At 37.5% G+C, this 18786-nt stretch overlaps 1 protein-coding gene across 1 annotated transcript; it reads right to left on the reverse strand.

Annotated features, from left to right (window-relative positions):
- Positions 1-3308: 3308 nt before the first annotated feature.
- LOC122802297 (zinc finger BED domain-containing protein 5-like) lies at positions 3309-4607 on the reverse strand. Its single transcript, XM_044071945.1, has one exon. The coding sequence runs from the start codon at positions 4605-4607 to the stop codon at positions 3309-3311; it is 1299 nt and encodes a 432-aa protein (XP_043927880.1).
- Between the last annotated feature and the right edge of the window lie 14179 nt (positions 4608-18786).

The raw sequence follows: 18786 nt of genomic DNA on the forward strand, positions 1-18786 counted from the left end.
ATATTCCTTACTAAGTTTTATTCACATTTGTTCATGCTTTTTGTTGATCCTTCAATTCCCAAATATTTATATACTCCCTTTTGTTCCAGTTCTTTTATATTATATTCTTGTCTCAAACTGATATTTCCTTGGTGCTGCAGCTTTCCTGCTTTAAGGGTTGCTTTTGCACATTTATCAAGACCAAATGACATTCTTATATCATCTGAAAAAGTTTTGACAACTTTCAGTTGTGCTTTCATTTCCTCATCTGATGAACTATACGGTTTTAAATCATTGACAAAAAGACAAAGATGAGAAGTCTTTAAACTTTGTTGCTTTCTGGGAGCCAAATTATAGCCATGACCTGATCTGTTAAGCAGACAGCTTAATGGGTTAAGGGCAAGGAAAAAGAACAGTGACAGAGATTCACCATGGAATATCCCCCTTTGGATTTTTTTTCCCTGGAATAATAATTTGCCCTTTATCATGGCTTAAATGCAGATTGGTTTGGCACTGTTTCATGGCTGCTGTGATGTAATTTATCAGTGTAGGTTATATCTCATACATTTTTAAACACTCTTTTATCCATGAATGTGGGATACTGTTAAATACTTTTTTTGTATTCAATCCATGCCATATTTACATTCTTCCCATTTTTAAAGTTCTCCACTATGACTTTATTTAACAACAAATTATCCTTTTTTTCCATATGACTTTCTTTTATTGCCCTTTTGTTCTATTGCCATAATTTAATTTTCTGATAAATGACTATAAACTCTGTAGGCATCAGTTCCAGTGTATAGTTTATACATTGTCTGAAGGCTAGTTATTGGCCTATAATTTTTAGGGTAACTTGCAGGTTCACTCTTAAAAGAAAACTCCACCCTCTCATATAGTTTAACTCAATCGTTGAGGTTCTTTTCTCCCTACAATATGGTCCCAGTATTGTGTAGGTACCGGAAACCTACTTGTAGTTTTTAAAACTTTTATTTCCTTGCATTGGAGTCAAAGGAAGGGAAAGGCCACCTACTTTTTTAACTCAACTTCTCACATACTCTGCAAAGAAATTAATCTCCACCTGCATGACATATCATAGACACAGTTAAATCTGTAGTTTACCCTGTCAGGTTCTGCTGTCAATCTTAGATGGGCAATTAATCCTGCTAATGTCAGGAACACATCAGCTGATACAAAAAAAGACAGAAAGCTGTGGAACTGTTTTCCACTGTTTTATTGCAGAGAGGAAGAGAACTTAACACTTTCCTTTCATAGCAAAACAAGGCACTTAGATCAGTCAGGGGTTTAAAGGCAATTGTCAACTCTTCTGACAAATTTACATAAGTAGCAACACAGTATTGAAATGCTAAGCTTTAAATGTTATTTGTAATAGTTTATATTCTAAGATAAATTCAATGTAGTATCAAAGATTTCTGTGACATTTAGAGAAAAGTCAGAAAATATTTTCTTCTTGTAAAACATCGATGCATTTACCATTTCAAGCCCCCCCACCCCCACCCCACCCCACACACGCATACACACACACACACACACACACACACACACACACACACACACACACACACACACACAGGGCAGAACTGCAGAAAGAGAGTGAGGTGGCAACCCTATCAGCTATGTGCACTGATAACTGTTCATAAAAAGGCCTTTTATATTTTTTTCTGACATCATTCCAGAAGTGGGTGCATATCTGGTACATGCAGATCCATTGTTAGAGAGTCCCACTGACTCTGAGTCAGTGCCTTACATTGTTAGAGTGCAACCATAATATGCTGCTAAATTTGCTTTAACATACATTTAGTATGTGCCCTTGTATTAAAACACTTTTTGTTGTGTCTTTCGGCTTTTTTAGGGGTCGCCACAGTGGAATTCTGGTCTGCTAATGATTGGTAGTTGATTTTTACGTGCCGAGTTACCAGCTCTGATGCACAACCTTCAACGAAGGTATGCCCATTCACGCATGTCTCCATGGAGAAGATGCTCTAGCTGAGAATCGAACCGGACAGCGTCTTCTAAGAAAAGGAAATCAGAAGTACTTAACTGTGTTTAAATGCATACACACACAGATACACACATACACATGCACAGACACACACACACACACACACACAATCATATACTTTTGTACATATGTATTATACACATACACATATACAGAAACACACATACACACACTTTATATATGTGTGTGTGTGTCTGTCTGTCTGTGTGTGTGCATGCGTGCATGTGTGTGTGTGTGTGTGTGTGTGTGTGTGTGTGTGTGTGTGTGTGTGTGTGTGTGTACAACATGTGTGCATACAATGAATTATTTATAATAAATGACATAGTCTAGTTAAGCATTATTAATGTATACATTCTAGTAAATGTTGCTCAATGATTTACTTGGTCACTGTCACACATTGGCTATGTGTTCCACATGCAATCTTGTTCAGTGTTTTTATACCAGTATTTTTTTCTTTGTATTGCTAAGTGCATTTAATAATTGCTATTATCTTTGCCAATGTAGCCTAACTTGTGGCTGAAAAGGGTCCTGGGACCAGTTTACTTTCCTGGTTACCAAAGTATGAATAAATATGAAATAGAAAAAAAAAGGAGGGTGAACATTACAGAAATAATTGAGGAACTAGTAAAACACATTTTAAATCTGCATCATTCATGAGAGAGAAAATTCTCCCACTGAAGGCATTGGGAAGTAGCAGACAGACTTAGTTTGGAGTTCTACTACCTGTCATTTGTAAACATATAACAAGGATCATTTACTGAAGTGAGAATTGTCACACCTCGGCATGAGAGTGTGTGAGGGGGGGGGTCATCAAATCTATTAGGAATACAAAAGACTCCTCTTACAAAAACCTATTTTTATCTACTTTCTTTTGCTGCAAGTAGCTAACAGCTATTTATGGCATAGAACAGCGGTTCCCAACCTTTTTTGACTTGCGTACCCCTTAGCAGTCCATTTCTCTGAAACTGTACCCCTCATATTGCTGTCATTTGTAATAGTTGCTTTTATGTCCAATGTATGTGTTGTAACTAATAAAATGTAATAATAAAAAAAATTCTATAATAAAGTGAACAAAGAGTGCATACACACACACACACACACACACACACACACACACACACACACACACACACACACACACACACACATATATAAAAGTTATCATACAATTAGACATTTCAAACTTAATAAACATTTTTACACAAATAGTTATTAAACAACTTTATCTTACACATATTTAGTGAGAGCCTTGTGCTTGTTTTGAGGCACATAGTTTTTTGAAATTGGGTTCAACTCATGAAAGGTGTAATCATAAATCTGGAAGTGCATTCAGCTTATTACAATATTTGTTTTTAATAAAGACATAAGAAGAGAAAGCTCTATCTGCCAGTTCAGTACTTGTAAATGGCAAAAGAAACTTAAGGGCCTTGTCAGAAAGCTGTTCATATTCTCCGCTGATGTTTCCCCAAAAGTTAATAAGAAAGTGTCCTTTGAATTCGGCTTTTAAAGTACTGTCAGTTGAAAGTTCAATCAACTTCTCTTTCTCCTTAACTGATAATTTAGCTGCCTGGGCATATTGTTCTTCAAAAGGATTTGAAATCCAATAGTTTTCTTCTTCAGGTTTGGGGAAGTACTTCTGGAAGTCCGATTTTAGTGCAGTCAAGTGTTCAATTATTTTCTTCCTTATTTCCCAGGATAGATGAAGCTTGTTTTCAGATAAGAAATTATGCAGAGTTTCAAATACCTCAGGTTGGCCATTTTCAAGACATGACCTCCAAAAATCTATTTTTTTAATCATAGATTCACTTTTGTCTGAGACACTGAAGACTGTTATTGAGCTATTCTGAAGTGTCAGATTTAATTTGTTTATATTCTGGAACATATCCGACAAATATGCAAGCACCTGAAGCCAATTACAGATGTGTAACTTGGAAGCAAGGAAGAAAGGATGGTCTTCAAAAAACACATGGACTACATATCTAAGTTCAAACAGCCAGGTAAGTACTTTACCATGAGAAAAACACCTTACGTCTGTATGAAGGAGCAGAGTAGAATGAGGACTCATCATCTCTTCATGCAGAGCTTTGAAAATTCTTGAGTTTGTGGACTTCGACTTTATAAAATTCACCACTTTTACAGCTTCATCCAAAACATGTTTTAATTCACCAGAGAGGTTCTTGCATGCTAAACTTTGTCTGTGGATGCAACAGTGGCTCCAACTTATATTGGGAGCTACCTTCATGACAAGACCACAAAGACCAGAGTAAATCCTTGACATAGACTTGGCACAATCGGTACATAATCCACAACAATTAGACCAATTAATCTCTTTTTCTTTGAAATAATCAATAACATTAAATATATCCTCACCCCTTGTGTGTTGTGACAGAGGATGATAAAGCAAAAAGTTTTCTTCAGCTTCATTATTTTTCAAATACCTTGCAATAATAAGCAAAATAGCACAATTGGCAACATCTGTGCTTTCATCAACTTGAATAGCGAAAATTTTACTGCTTTTAATTTTAGCTGTTACTGTCATCTCAATATCATCAGACATTTCTTCAATTCTTCGAGATATTGTATTGTTTGAAAGAGGGATGGTGTTCATTTTCCACACATGTTCTTCTCCAAGCATACATCAAACGGCATCTGCTATACAGGGAGATATTAGATTATCAGCTATAGTATGACTTTTACCACATTTTGCAATACGGTAACTAATACGGTAACTAGCTTCAACTGCATTTTCATAATCTTCGTTACCTGACAGGATGTATGATGTCAAATTCGATCTTTTGTTATTTTCCACAAACCATTTGAAAACACTATATTCCTTGTTTTTATAGTTAGCATGTTTCATTTCTAAATGTCATTAAAGTGGGGAAGGTTTCATGCTAACATTTGACAGCACTTCCCCACACACCATATATTGGGGCTTAGGACAGTCTTCATTTCCCACATACAAAAATCCATATTTCATGTACTCATCACAGTACTTTCTCTTTTTCCCTCTTTGAGAAACTAAGGAATGTGCCTGGTTAGTATTTTGCACCAAAATGTTGGACATGTCTTGAGAAGTACTCTGATCACTTCCCATATCATGCTTCAGCTCTTTTGTCGTGCCAGGTTTCAGCCACTTATCCATCTAGTAAGTAATAAGACAATTACTGAATTACTACATGAAAGTAAAATGCGTATAATTTTGCCCCCCCCCACACACACACACAGCCATTCCAGCCTCACATTACTTTGATATTTCCTCACTTCTCCCCATTTGCCATAAACACCGTTCAAAACTGTCAGTGTGCCAACTTTTTTCTTCTCAATGATTACAGATATTTGGATTTAATTTAAAACTTTTATTTAAAATTTTATAGCACAAATACTGATAGACATTTGCTAAACAAAGCAATACAGTCTCTCAATGAAAACAGATTTAGCATTAAAACTTCTCTGCCTTTGAAACTCAAATTCACTGAATCAGCATTAAAACCCACATTCAAATAAAATGCATGTGGCTAGTGGCGGATTACGATTAACTTTGGGCAGTTTCCAAATCAGTCAATATGACCATCTTAGAGGCTGCTGCTAACAAACAACTTTATATTTCAGAGTGCATGTTCACTCAAAAGTCATACAACATTCCACTATTATTAAAATAAATTAAATATGTCTCTTGCCAAACAAAAGTAATTAAAATAATGTAATTATTAACATATATCTCTCTAATTTCTAACTTAAGCATCAAGTGTATCTCCGCAAGTACTACAAATCTAGTCTGGAATGGACCAATTGATCTCCACACACCAAGTGCAAAGCAGAATGTAACAGATCTACAATAATAATAAAAAGGAGGCTAGCTAGAGAGCATTACTTAGTACCTATCAACTCTTCCCTAGCCCTCTTATCACTTGCAAGGGGAAGACCACACATCAAACAGAAATTAAAGGGTAATTCCCAACAAATTATTAGGTCATATGCTTTTTTTCACCTGCTATCACAAAAAAAGCAAAAGAACTGTCTCACAATAAATACTAACCACATCCAGGCTCATACACATGTTATAAACTAGTTGCTTTCCAAGAAGTTAATTCACTTGGTCTACAAATATGTATCAGCAAGAGTTAGTTTTCTTTCCTGCAACATCACTCACATAATCTTCAAGTACTACTACCAGTGTTTCTGCTAAGTTCTTACTTTTTTCAGGCATTGCTCTCAACTTTCCATCTCCAAAATGAACATCAGTTCTCATAATGTGGAACAAATGGGCATAATGTGGAGCATGTAATAATGACTTACTAACAACCTCAACTAGGACGCTTACAGTTAAATGTGCTATTGTACTTATAAAAAGTTTTAAGGCTGTAGATATACAAAAAAGATGAGTAGCAAAGGCCATAAGACAAAGGACTGCAGTAAGCAAACAGATCTTGACATTCTACACGATATATAAGGTGATTTTGAGCATTTATGTTTGGGCTGCTGCAATCAGAGAAATCATGAACTTTGACATTTTTTTTATTTCAGACTGTCACGGTTTTTCTTTTTTGGGGTGGCACAGTGGCACAGTAGACAACATTTTTCACTTCACAGCAAGAGGTTCTCTGGTTTGATTCTCACTAGGTTGCCTTCTCTGAAGAGTCTGCAATTCCTCCCTGTGTTCATATGGTTTCTCCTGGGTGCCCCAGTTTCCTTCCACATTCCAAAGACATACAATAGTATTGAATAGTACTCTAAACTGGCCATTGCTACTGCAACTACAACTGCATCTTCTGATCTTCTTCGCCCCAACAACTGCAGCATCGAATCAGCTTCAAAAGCCCCTTCAGTTAACAGGACATACACCACTCAGTGAAGGCTCTAACTTTCTAAACTCAGAATCCGGGACAAATCCGGAAAGAATCAGGGACAATCATTCCTCTCACCTGTCCAGATTTGCTCAGAATGTACAGATTTTTGCCTCATATTTTTGGTCTATTCCTCATAAAATTTGTAGTTTTCTGAGAGGTCACTGAGGATTGAAGTCACTAAGACTAAGTAATGACATACATTTGATTTTCCATCAGAAAAATGCATGTAAACATAAACCCTGTTGTTATTCTGACTTTCTAAGTTTATAAGAGCAATATTTTAATTACGCCCCATATATTTGGGCCATTGCCCCTTAGGCTTTGAGAGGTATGGGGAAAATATTAATATCAAGTTGAGACATTGACAGAATAGCAGAAATTAATTAATATTCATTTTCTGAAATAAAAGATACATATAACTATTGTCATAATTTACTAAGTGTAATTCACCTAATTTCTCCAAATGCCATCAGTTTTAAGAGAGATTAATAGGGATCAAGTTAAAATTTGAGTCAAAATCATGGGTAGTTGAGAGGTGTGGTCTGGATGTCACACTAGCAACTAGGGATCACAGCAGAAAAAACAAGGAAATCATTTGTGATTTTCACATGTTAATTTGAATGACTTTGCATTATTCTAGCTATTATGCAGCTTAGTTACATTTCCGGGTTTTAAAACCTCTTTTTGAGTACTGGGAGGTTAGAGAAGATCACATTAAATATTTGCACATATAATGTCAAACAAAAACTTAGGAGAGACAGTTGTGCAATTCTTCCCAACAGTTAATATTACATATTCTGCATTCAGCACACCCAGGCTAACATTCGTGCCTCTTTGGAGATCTTCTATATGTGATCTACAGGCTAACATTCACATAAGTCCTGTCATTTTATGAATATTCAGTTATTAACAATATTGTATTGGCAACCCGAGAACAGTCCTAACAGGAAGCAGTTGTAAGTAGAACAAAAACTGAACATCAGAACCAGACAGCCCACAAAACACAAACAATTCTAATGACAGAATGAAGATGGTTTGTTCTGCTGGAGATAATAGGACACATCTCTGTAATAAAGTGAGAACGACTGGCTGCCTATATTTAAAAGATGCTTTGCTGTTATGCATACCAATTTCCAAATTCTTACTTATGGTAGGTTAATGCCCCTTCTTAAATTTAAATTACCACTTCGAGAACAAAGTACATGTTTATTTTAGCCAGAGCAAGATTTAAACAGGCTATAGATGAGAAAACATGTACAGGACTTGCTCTTTGGAACCGTCTGTCCTCAGATGTGAAAAACAACATCTCAACCTTTTTTGACAAAAGTTTCAAAGACTTCCTACCTCCTTCAAGAATCTAAGCACATGTGCTTCCAGGATACTAGCTAAATAAATGCATAAAATAAAGCAACTCTAACTGAGACACTATCATTGAAATTTTTATCTTAGTTTATGCTGACTGTTATGCCATTTAAGGTGGGAACACCATTACTGTACTCTTATTTGGCTGTTAGCAATCTAATTTCAATCAAGTTCATCCTTCCCAGTGCCGACACTACAATCTTGGGCTTTGAACACTAGTCAAGCTAAGGCTTCTAAGTTAAGAAATAAAAAAAAAAAAAAACAGACTACCATTCAAAAAAACGCTCTAGTTGTCAAAAATAAATTAAATTAAACATAACACTCCAAGCGGACAGCTAGAAGCAAAGGCACTAAGGCATTGTTCTTACAATTCCTTTGCTGTTTTCATGACCCACAGTTCCCATGTACACTAGAGAACCATAGCATAGACACACAACCTTCTTCCCTATCTAACAGTAGATAGAATATAGATAACTTGAATACGCTGGCACTTTCACATATATAGGACAGACTTCCCATGCACAGGAAGTAAGTCCTATGATGGTGAAAATGCCTAAGGCGGGATTTTTTTTTATATTAACGAGCTTTCCACCATTGCTAATTTTTTTCCCGCATACCCCTAACTGACCAAGCACGTACTTCTGGGGGTACGCGTACCCCGGGTTGGGAATAGCTGGCATAGAACAAGCTCTAACAGACACATAAATGAGGCTCAGTCAGGTAAACATAGAAACAGCTCTGTTATAGAAGGTGTGTTTAGATGACAGTGCTTCACAGTTCTGACAGTCTATCTTAATGGCATGATAAAACAGCACCACTTCCTTATGTCTAGCATGAGTCATATAAACAGGACTTGAAATGTATTCTGGGAAGAAGGAATGAAAGCAAGAAAACAAGATCACATTACCAAGGCAGGTCCCCATCATCCGTTATTTTGAGACAAACACATTCAAATCATAAAATAAGCACTTGGAGTGATTTTGAAGCATTGAAATAGCTCAAAAACAAAGATACAATGAAAAAAATATGTTTTTGAGTTCTAAGGTGGAGTTTTCCTTTAAGTAGGAGCATTGTTTTTCTTGTTGTTAGCCAGATTGGTGTCTTTGCACGAAGATTTAGCCATGAGTAAGAACTATTTATATGTGCACCATGAACATCCTTCTGTAGTATGGATAACCTCATGCTGTTTGAACTCCTTCACCTACAAAGGACCAGTAGTAATGCAAACTCGCATTCTAGCAGACCTATATTTCTACATGAACCATGCCAGCTGATAAGATAGAGATCAACCCCAAACTCTGGAATAGCTTCTACTTGAATATAAAACACAGAACTTCCCTGGCAACCTTTAAAATGAAGCTGAATGACTGGCTGGTCAGTCACCATTTCATACCTGGGTTGTGCTGGTATAGTATACTTAATTAGGGCACTATTAATCTCTTCCCAAAATTTGGTGATATAGACATGTTTTCAATAGTCTTCTTGGCTGTTAGTTTAGTAATAAATAAGTCTATAACATTTCTTTATAAATCTGAAGTTTTATGGTGTTCTGAACATATATCACTGTGGCTCCAAAATGTTGACATTTTTGTAAGAAACTAGAATGCACAGCTAATAAAAATGCCACATTTTCTTAATGGCCGTCACACAGAATTAATGGCAGATTATGGTTTACTCCCTCATTACATTACTATAGACTGTACAATACATTATATTTAACTCAGGTTTATTTATTGTTATATTATAAACCAGAAATGTCTGTATTCCTGTATTTTGAATGTGATGATAGCTACTGCATTGTTTTTTTCCTATATATTTACATTTTGGCATCTATATTTCTCACAGTTTCATATGTTGCTAACAGAACTACCAAACAATATAAACATTGAGAAAATGTTTATTTGGCAAATGTTTCCCTGCTATAATTTGTACTACTTTCAACATGAGACCACAAAATATTTGTTTTATTATAGCTTTATTTCATGTCTCACTATGTGCAACCATGCAAAGCAAACTTGGAAACATGCAAAAGAAACAAAATAAAACATGACAATGAAAAAGGTAAGAAGACATAGCCTTCTGCCAGTTTTCTTTATGCAAGCTGCTTTGATGGGATTATTTTACAGTTTCCTGCAAGTAATTGATATTAAGAAATTGTACATTTTGTAGAGGATGTCAGAAATAATATATTCCACAAATGAGTTAAACTTAAAGAACAGCAATGAGGCAAGTTTTCTGTTTTCATTTATTTAAAAAAATCGCACTTTACAGATGTGAAGCAGGACATTTTATCAATGTGAGAACAACTTAATTGTGATAACAGATGGGAATTATTTGACTTTTCTAATAAATTTAACTATGCAGTCATAACTATATTCTTTCAGTCTACACAATTGTCAAAAGCAAAGGAACAGTCATCCTTTTCATATTACCAACTCTACATTCTTGTGATGCATTATTTAAAACAGAAGGAGATGAGCTAGGTTTATAGTATTAGAGTTTACTGATTTATTCATGTATTTAGCATTAGTTATCTTGATTTTATAGTGTTTCCCAGGGAGATATTTATGAATATAATGGATAATACAGTGATGTGACTACTTGTAACGTGAATGCTGTACACTTGTTAAATATGGCCTCCAAAAAAAGCATATAAAAATAAATCACGGCATATAAATTTAACATATTTAACAACTGTCATATTTAATATTGCACAACAACACATAATCTAGCTTTGTGTTGCATTAGGAGTGACAGCTAGAATAACATATAATTTAAAATGTTTTACAACAGCATAGGCATACAGATCATAACAGCACAGCAAATTGCAATATCCAAATCAGTGTGAAAAGCTTGTTCCCAGTGGCCCTGTATTGCCTGTCCTTATTTTTATTTATCCTCTTTTCTCCAGGCCTTGAATCACCTTGGAGGCCAACAGTAGTGCCACTGGATTTAATTCAGCAATAATAATACATTTTTACTACATTTGTGTTAGTCAGATGCTTAATGCAAGTGACGTTTGTAAAGTACAACTTTGTTTTTCCTGTGTGGGGGATGTTAAAACATATGTGTGCTTGTGTTTCATGTTTCATAGGTAGTTGTTTGAAATGAATAGGGCACTGTATTAAGAAAAATAAAATTTTCCAAGTCTTTTGGGTTTCTTATACCATGAGGGACTGCACCTCATTCCTAAGCCAAAGTATGATTAAAGTTCATGAAATTAGTATTATTTCAGTCTTTGATGTTAGCCAAAAGTGTTTTTTGCAGCATCTGCAATGTGCCCAGTAATGACTTCTTCTTCAATTCATATGGAGTTACATGTATCGGTAACATTTAAATTTACGATTGTAAATTATTTTTTATAAAACCTGTTTCTCCTACTTCTGTTGGAACTGTCTGGGTAGCCTTATTGCACATTGCCCTTGTTTCTGCCAGCAAATCCTGGAATTTTATGACTTTGTATCTCTCTTTACATAAGACATTGTAGTCACTGGGTGTAGTAATTTCAATGATCAGTGCTACTTTTGTCTTCTTTTCATGGACTACTATATCTGGTTTTCTCGCATTTAATTTTTTAACAGTTGGTAATGGGTGATGCCATGTGAAATAAACTTCATCATTTTCTATAATACTTTGTGGCTAATGTCTCCATTGTTAAAATGCTGAAATCAAACATGGTGAGACAATTCAGAAATAACAGGATAAATGGTAGTATGTACGGAAAAGGGGCGATTCAGAGACACATGTAACATAACTACACAAGTGGGAACTATTTCTGTATGCACTGCATAAAAGCATGAATTGCATAAGAGCCATGCAAATGAATGTTAATATGGTAATGAAAACCATCACACATGTAAATTATGAACATGAAATTTATTTATTTAACATTTGTTAACCAGGAAAGTCCAACTTAGAACGAAGCCAATTTTCAGTGGAGACCGAGGAAGAAATACTCCAGATGCATATCTTTGTAATGTGGGAGGAAACTGGAGTACCTGGAGAAAGCCCACATGGATGCAGGGAAGACATCCAAAAAAGGAAGCCAATCTGGTGGTCCCCTGCCATAAATAAACTGTACAACAGAAGGAAGAAACTGTCGCAAAAGAGAGTAAAATCCCATGAGTGGAGGAGCTCCCTGTTCAGCCTCAGTAAGAAGCTGAGATCCCTTATAAGATCCTCCAAAGCTAGCTATGAAAACAAAATCACCACTGATTCTAAGGACAACCACAAAGCATTCTATAACTATGGCAAGAATCTCGATGGCAACACCCAGATCTGCTCTGAGTTACAGTACAGTGACACAAAAATTACAGAACCAACTGATATTGCCAACATCCTGGCAGATAGGTTCAGTGCTGACTTTACCCCCCACCCCCTAAAAGGCCCATATCTATACAGGAAGAATGCAAAGTCCCTGTAATCACAACTATGCAGGTAAAAGCTGCACTCTTTAAAGCCAAAAACACAGCATCCATGGGACCGGATAACATCCCAGGCTGTGTTTTACATGAACTTCAAAACGAACTGGCTCCCCACTTAAGCACCATGTTCAATAATAGCCTCACATCAGGCTTTGTGCCCACTGAATGGCGCACAGCAACAGTTATCCCACTCCACAAAGGGGGAGCCACCACTGATCACAGGAACTATCGACCTATTAGCCTGACGAGCCTGGTCTGCAAGGCCATGGAACATATCATCATGGAACTCATAAACAAAGAAATTGGTAACCTCCAAACTCTGGATCCCACCCAGTTCAGGTTTGTGAAAGACAGATCATGCCTCCTGAACCTGGTCAACTTCTTTGAGGCAGTCACCAAAGCCGTAGATACAGGTAAGGTGGTTCACACAACCTATCTTGACCTCGCCAAGGCTTTTGACACCATACCTCCCCCATTCTGGAATTATAGCTAAACTCACTAAACTAGGTATAAATCCCTACATCATAAGATGGGTTGCCAACTGGCTCACTGACAGAACTCACACTGTAAAAGTTGCACACTCCAAATCTGACCTCAAAGCAGTGACAAGTGGAGTACCACAGGGTTCCGTCCTGGGGCCTCTCCTGTTTGGTATCTACTTCTCTGAAGTACAGGCTAACACAGAAGGCCTCTGGCAAATGAAGTTCGCAGATGACTGCAAACTGGGAGCCATAGTCAAGTACCCAAATGGTGAGGACATCCTACAGAAGGGCCTTGCGGAGACAGATGCCTGGTGTCAGAGCCATGGCCTCAAGCTCAATGCCAAAAAGTGCAGTGTCATCCCCTTTGGTAAAAACTCTGTACCCATGAACTACCACATAGGCAGCAATCTACTTAACACTGAATGTGTGATAAGAGACCTTGGGACCCAGGTGGACAGTAGTCTCTCCTTTGATAGTCACATCGCCACAGTAGTCAGGAAGTCCTTCAACGTGGTACACCTCATCATAAAAGTGTTCTCATCCAGGAAAAAAGAGGTCATTGTTCCTCTCTACTTGACACTCATTAGACCCATTATAGAGTACAATGCCCCTTTTGGAATGTACCTCACAAGACATCTGCAGCAGCTGGAGAGGCCACAGAAGTACCTCACAAAGAGGATTACTGGCCTCAAACAAATGCCCTACACTGACCAGCACAAAAAACTCCAGCTTTACTCCGTAGCATATTGCCTACTCCGAGGTGATCTCTGCCTAACATATAAAGCTATGTCAAACTCAGAGCTGTTGGACATGCTACACCTAAAGAAATCCTAATCCCTCCAAGCTACACGCTCTAGGGACTTAAACCTTGTCACCACAATAAACAGGACATGCTGGAGGGATAGATTTCTGTCCCAGAGACTTCCCATACTCTGGAACAGGCTACCGATCTATGTCAAGCAAAGTTCTTCATTAGCACTCTTCAAGAAAATCTTGATGAGTGGATTGGAAATAGGAAATACACTGTGGGGATCACTTCGGTGTCTCTACTCAACAGTGGCACAGGAAAATAACTTTCTTGGGTGGCATAAGCCAGGGAACCTTGTTGGCTAGGCTTATGTAGGCCCTTGGGCCGATAGCCTAGTACCTACCTGTGAACCTATGAACATGCAGACTCTGCACAGTAAGCACTCTAGATGAGAATAGATCCAGAGAACCTGTTGCTGCAAGGTGACAATGCTACCTCTGAGCCACTGCACCAGACATGCAGTGGTGCAGCATGGTCATTAGGAAGCCCAATGATAAGAAGCTGAGCATCTTTGCTTCCCTTTCCTGGCAGATCTTTCTGGGGTTGTGCAGTGAGCATTTGTGTGCCAAGTGCTGGCAAATGACTTAACATCTTTAAACTACTTGATGTATTTGCTCTGTACTGCTCTGATTTGCTGGAGTTTTCATTTGACTGTTATCTCAGGCTACTATTGGTACTGCCCAACCATGCATGTCCTCTAAGTTATAAATACTCCCACTGTGTTCTGGCACCATTTTTAAACTCAGCATGCACAACACTGAATAAGATTGCCTCCCAGTAGTCTACTTGACATGTAGGTAAGTTTACACATTGTAAATACCACCTTTTTAATGTATTCTTTTGTCCTGCATTGTGTGTTGGCTCTGAAGCTTATCATTATGTGTTTAGGCACAATGAATTAGTCCATGCAGTGATCAACTCATATTGTGGACTAATGGCACCATGTTTTGCTTGATTTTACCTACATTTGTTTGAATATCATTAATGGTCACTGTGCACCAGTAACAGCTGTGTGTAACATGTGATATTATGAATTAGTCTAAGAGCGTCCTACCTGTGACCTATTTATTTTCTGTTCATTAATCCATATATGCTTATATTTTGTATATCAAGACTTGCCTCTCTAATGAAGGTTCTCTAAACTGATATAGAAGTGTGTGTTTTATCCTTTGACTAGCTACTATTATTAGTCACTGTTAAATGCTGGTAACAAAGAGGCAAATGTGAACATAGTACCTAGGAGGATGTAATTTAAGGTAGCAAGAAATGCTCTAGCTGCACTGTTTACATCAAAATGCAACGTACCATATTTCCTTTACTTGTATTGCTAGACCGTGCTCTACCAACCTACTTTTATTTATAATAGCAAATGACTGTAATCTGTTAACACTGCTCCTATTTTCTAACACCTATTTTACTGTATTTGTCTCTATTTTTGGCTGTTGCCTACAAAGTGTTCTTCCCTCTTTTACTTACCCCATTGCTAACCTAGCCTTAACCTATTCTATTTGCCCTTTGCTTTCAGTACCATACTAGTGTCTTAGAAAACCTTCCACCCTCTAAGAAGTGCTGCCACGAACATGCCCCATCTGAGAATGTTTTCCACAGCTGGAAAGCCATAATTAAAACAAAAAAAACTAAGTGTAGGTTTTTGACCAGTATGCTATTTGTACTAAAGCTAAACTTACCCCCCAGGCATTGCACACTACTGGGCCCTTCTCCCCTCCACCTATGTCTTGCTTATAGCCCAGTTATTTTTTTTTCACCTGAATCTATGCCACATATTTTCTCTATAACCCCATACCTCCTTCTTATGCTTTGCCTCCCACTTGGAGAGTACCAGTGTTAGCGGCCCATTAGTTAACATCTCCCTTTACAGTGCCTCCTTGTTTTGCCTATAATACTGTTCTACTTATGCCATACTGTAAGCAAATTAAATAAGGTAAACTATAGCACTGGCCTTCTCTCACAGATTATAACTGATTGACTCTGTTACGCTCCAATAGACCACGTTGTGGTCCAACCCGCTCCATTCACCCTCACTACGCTCGGGCTCACTCTGCTCTTCTATCTTACACCCATTCCCACTGAACCCCTCGTTCATTGCATTTATACTTCCTGTAACCACTGCCATTAATTATCCCACACCAAAAAAATTGCTGGATACAATTAACTGTCCACAGACCCCCCCCCCTTCCATCTACTCCTACCTACCTAACCTTACTCTCTGTTCAATATGACTTCCTCTACCAATACTCAGCATAACCTAACACTCATACTTTTCCTAATTATCCACTCTGCTTTCCTAATCCTGCTAATTCAATTTACCTCCACACATACCACCTTATATATATCAACACCAACTTCCTCTACCCAAACCTTGCCATCATATCTCAGTACAGTTAGTTACTCTAATATCTCACCCTCTTTATTTGTAAGCTGCACCCTAAATACAACCAAATTAAAAGAATCCCCCACCAGCATCAAGCTCAAATTATTCCTTTTACATCTCATTAAACTCCTTTCAAAAAGCAATCAACCATATCTTATTATTCACCTTCTACTTACCTTAACACAATGCAGAGATATTCATCCCAATCCTGGTCCAAATAATGCTCTAAAACCCACCTTAGCACCTACACATCAACATCTTCATCTTATAACAATAAACACACACAGTATTTGTAATACAAATACTGAATTTCAGGCCTGGCTGACTACTCACACCCAAAACATCATAGTAGTAACTGAGACATAGATAAAACCATAGATTGCTGACACTGAAATTCTTCCACCAGGGTATAACATCATTCACTCTGGCAGACTTAACAAAAAGGGCAGGGGAGCAGCATTAATCTATCAAAACTCCCTAACAATTCCATCCTACTGCAAATCAGTCGCTTCTTTTGGTAACCTTGACTTTTTACTTACATCCCTTCATATGAACAACAATAAACATCTATATATTGCAGTACTTTACATCCACCCAGGCTACAACATTCCTGTTCTGGAAGATTTCTTATCCTGGATAAGCCACAATACCTTACATTATACAATGTCCCCCCATTAATATTCCAAAATGTGCACACTGATTGGTCAGCATGCATGTTGTAAATTAGAGTTATAGTAATGGAAAGAGGTCAGGTCGCCCGGACTTTTTCCATTAGTATAACTCTTTTTTTACAGCAATGGAGAACACAAGATTTCCATTGTTTTTTACACACTGTCTCGCTATGTTAAACAAGTTTAACATAGCGAGACAGCTTTAAAAAAAGTAACGGAGATCTTCCTATTTCCGTTGCTTTTTTTAAAGGTGTCTCGCTATGTTAAATGGGTTTAACATAGCGAGACAGCTTTAAAAAAAGCAACGGAGATTCTCTGTTGCTTTTTTTTAAAGCTGTCTCGCTATGTTAAACTCCTTTAACATACCGAGGCAACGGAGATCTTGCTTTCTCCGTTGTTTTTTTTCAAAACTGTCTCACTATGTTAAATGGGTTTAACATAGCGAGACAGCTTTAAAAAAAGCAACGGAGATTCTCTGTTGCTCTTTTAAAGCTGTCTCACTATGTTAAACTCCTTTAACATGGTGAGACAGTTTGTAAAAAGCAACGGAGATCTTGCTTTCTCCATTGATTTTGCCCACAGCTCTGATGTACTGCATAAGCATGTGCATGGGCAGTACATCAGAACTGCCGCAGAATACCAGACAGCTGCAGAAGGGCAGCAAGGAGGCATTATACAATGCCATCATTTAAGAAAAGTAATTATTTTTTTTTCTTAAATGATGTCATTGCATAATATCAATAACCCATGCCTGGGTGTGGGTAATGCTGGGTTAACCCACGGTTGTCTTTGTTTGGCCCCTCGGGCTTCACCCTCGTGACCAAACCACACCAACCATGGGTAAATCCAGCATTACCCAAACCCAGGCGTGGGTTATTCCTATAAGAAATCATTATCCTGGGAGGCACCAACATTAATTGGCAAAACCTAACTTCCAACTGTCCAATCAACAGTATAAATCTGCATAGTTTCACACAGCTTATTGTAGCTCCTACCCATTGTCTATCCACACCTTCAGAATCTACCTTAGATTTTATACTACTGTCCCACTCTCACAATTACTCAAACTCAGGCACCCTACCTAACATACTAAGTGGCCATCTACCAGCATATATCCATAACCTGCACCCAAGTAACCAAAACACACTCCTACAAAACATCTAGGAATCTCACCCACTTTGACCAGACCACTTTCATAAACATATTGAATGCACAAAACTGGGTCCCACTAACAACTCTTCCCCTAGATGATGCCATAAATGACTTTAACAAACTCTTTCTGAAAACCCTTAATAGCCTAGCCCCTATTCCAACCAAACAAACTAAACTTAACCACACCCTTTGGTTAACAAAGCAAACCAAACAACATCTCCTTCATAGAGACCAAGCATGCAAACAATGGCTAAAAAATAAATCACAACAAAATGAGATTAACTACAAGCAACTTAGGAATAAAGCAAACAAGCTAGTCATACAAGACAAAAAATACTTTTCCTCTAAGCTAACTACCTCAAATAACCCAGAAATGTTCTAGAAATCTGTCTCTTCTCTACTTAATCCTGGCACCTTACAAAACCCATCTCCCTCACCTGATATGAACCCACAACAAATTTCCCATAATGTAAACGCTCATTTTACACTACCATTCAAAAAATAATCAAAGATTTGCCAAATAACATAAACTTAAACTCCCAGGACACAAATAGTTCTATACATGACAACACTACTTTCCCTTCCTTAAACACTTCTAGCAATACTCATACAACCCCTTCCTTTACAATTCAACCAGTAGCCATCT

The sequence above is a fragment of the Protopterus annectens genome, chromosome 5.part0 (assembly GCF_019279795.1).
Source record: "Protopterus annectens isolate FY-2018-M chromosome 5.part0, PAN1.0, whole genome shotgun sequence".
Taxonomy (NCBI): Eukaryota; Metazoa; Chordata; order Ceratodontiformes; family Protopteridae; genus Protopterus; species Protopterus annectens.

Bases quoted from the DNA above. Each gene is read 5' to 3' on its own strand.
- LOC122802297 (XM_044071945.1), bottom strand. From the start codon at position 4,607: ATGAACACCATCCCTCTTTCAAACAATACAATATCTCGAAGAATTGAA.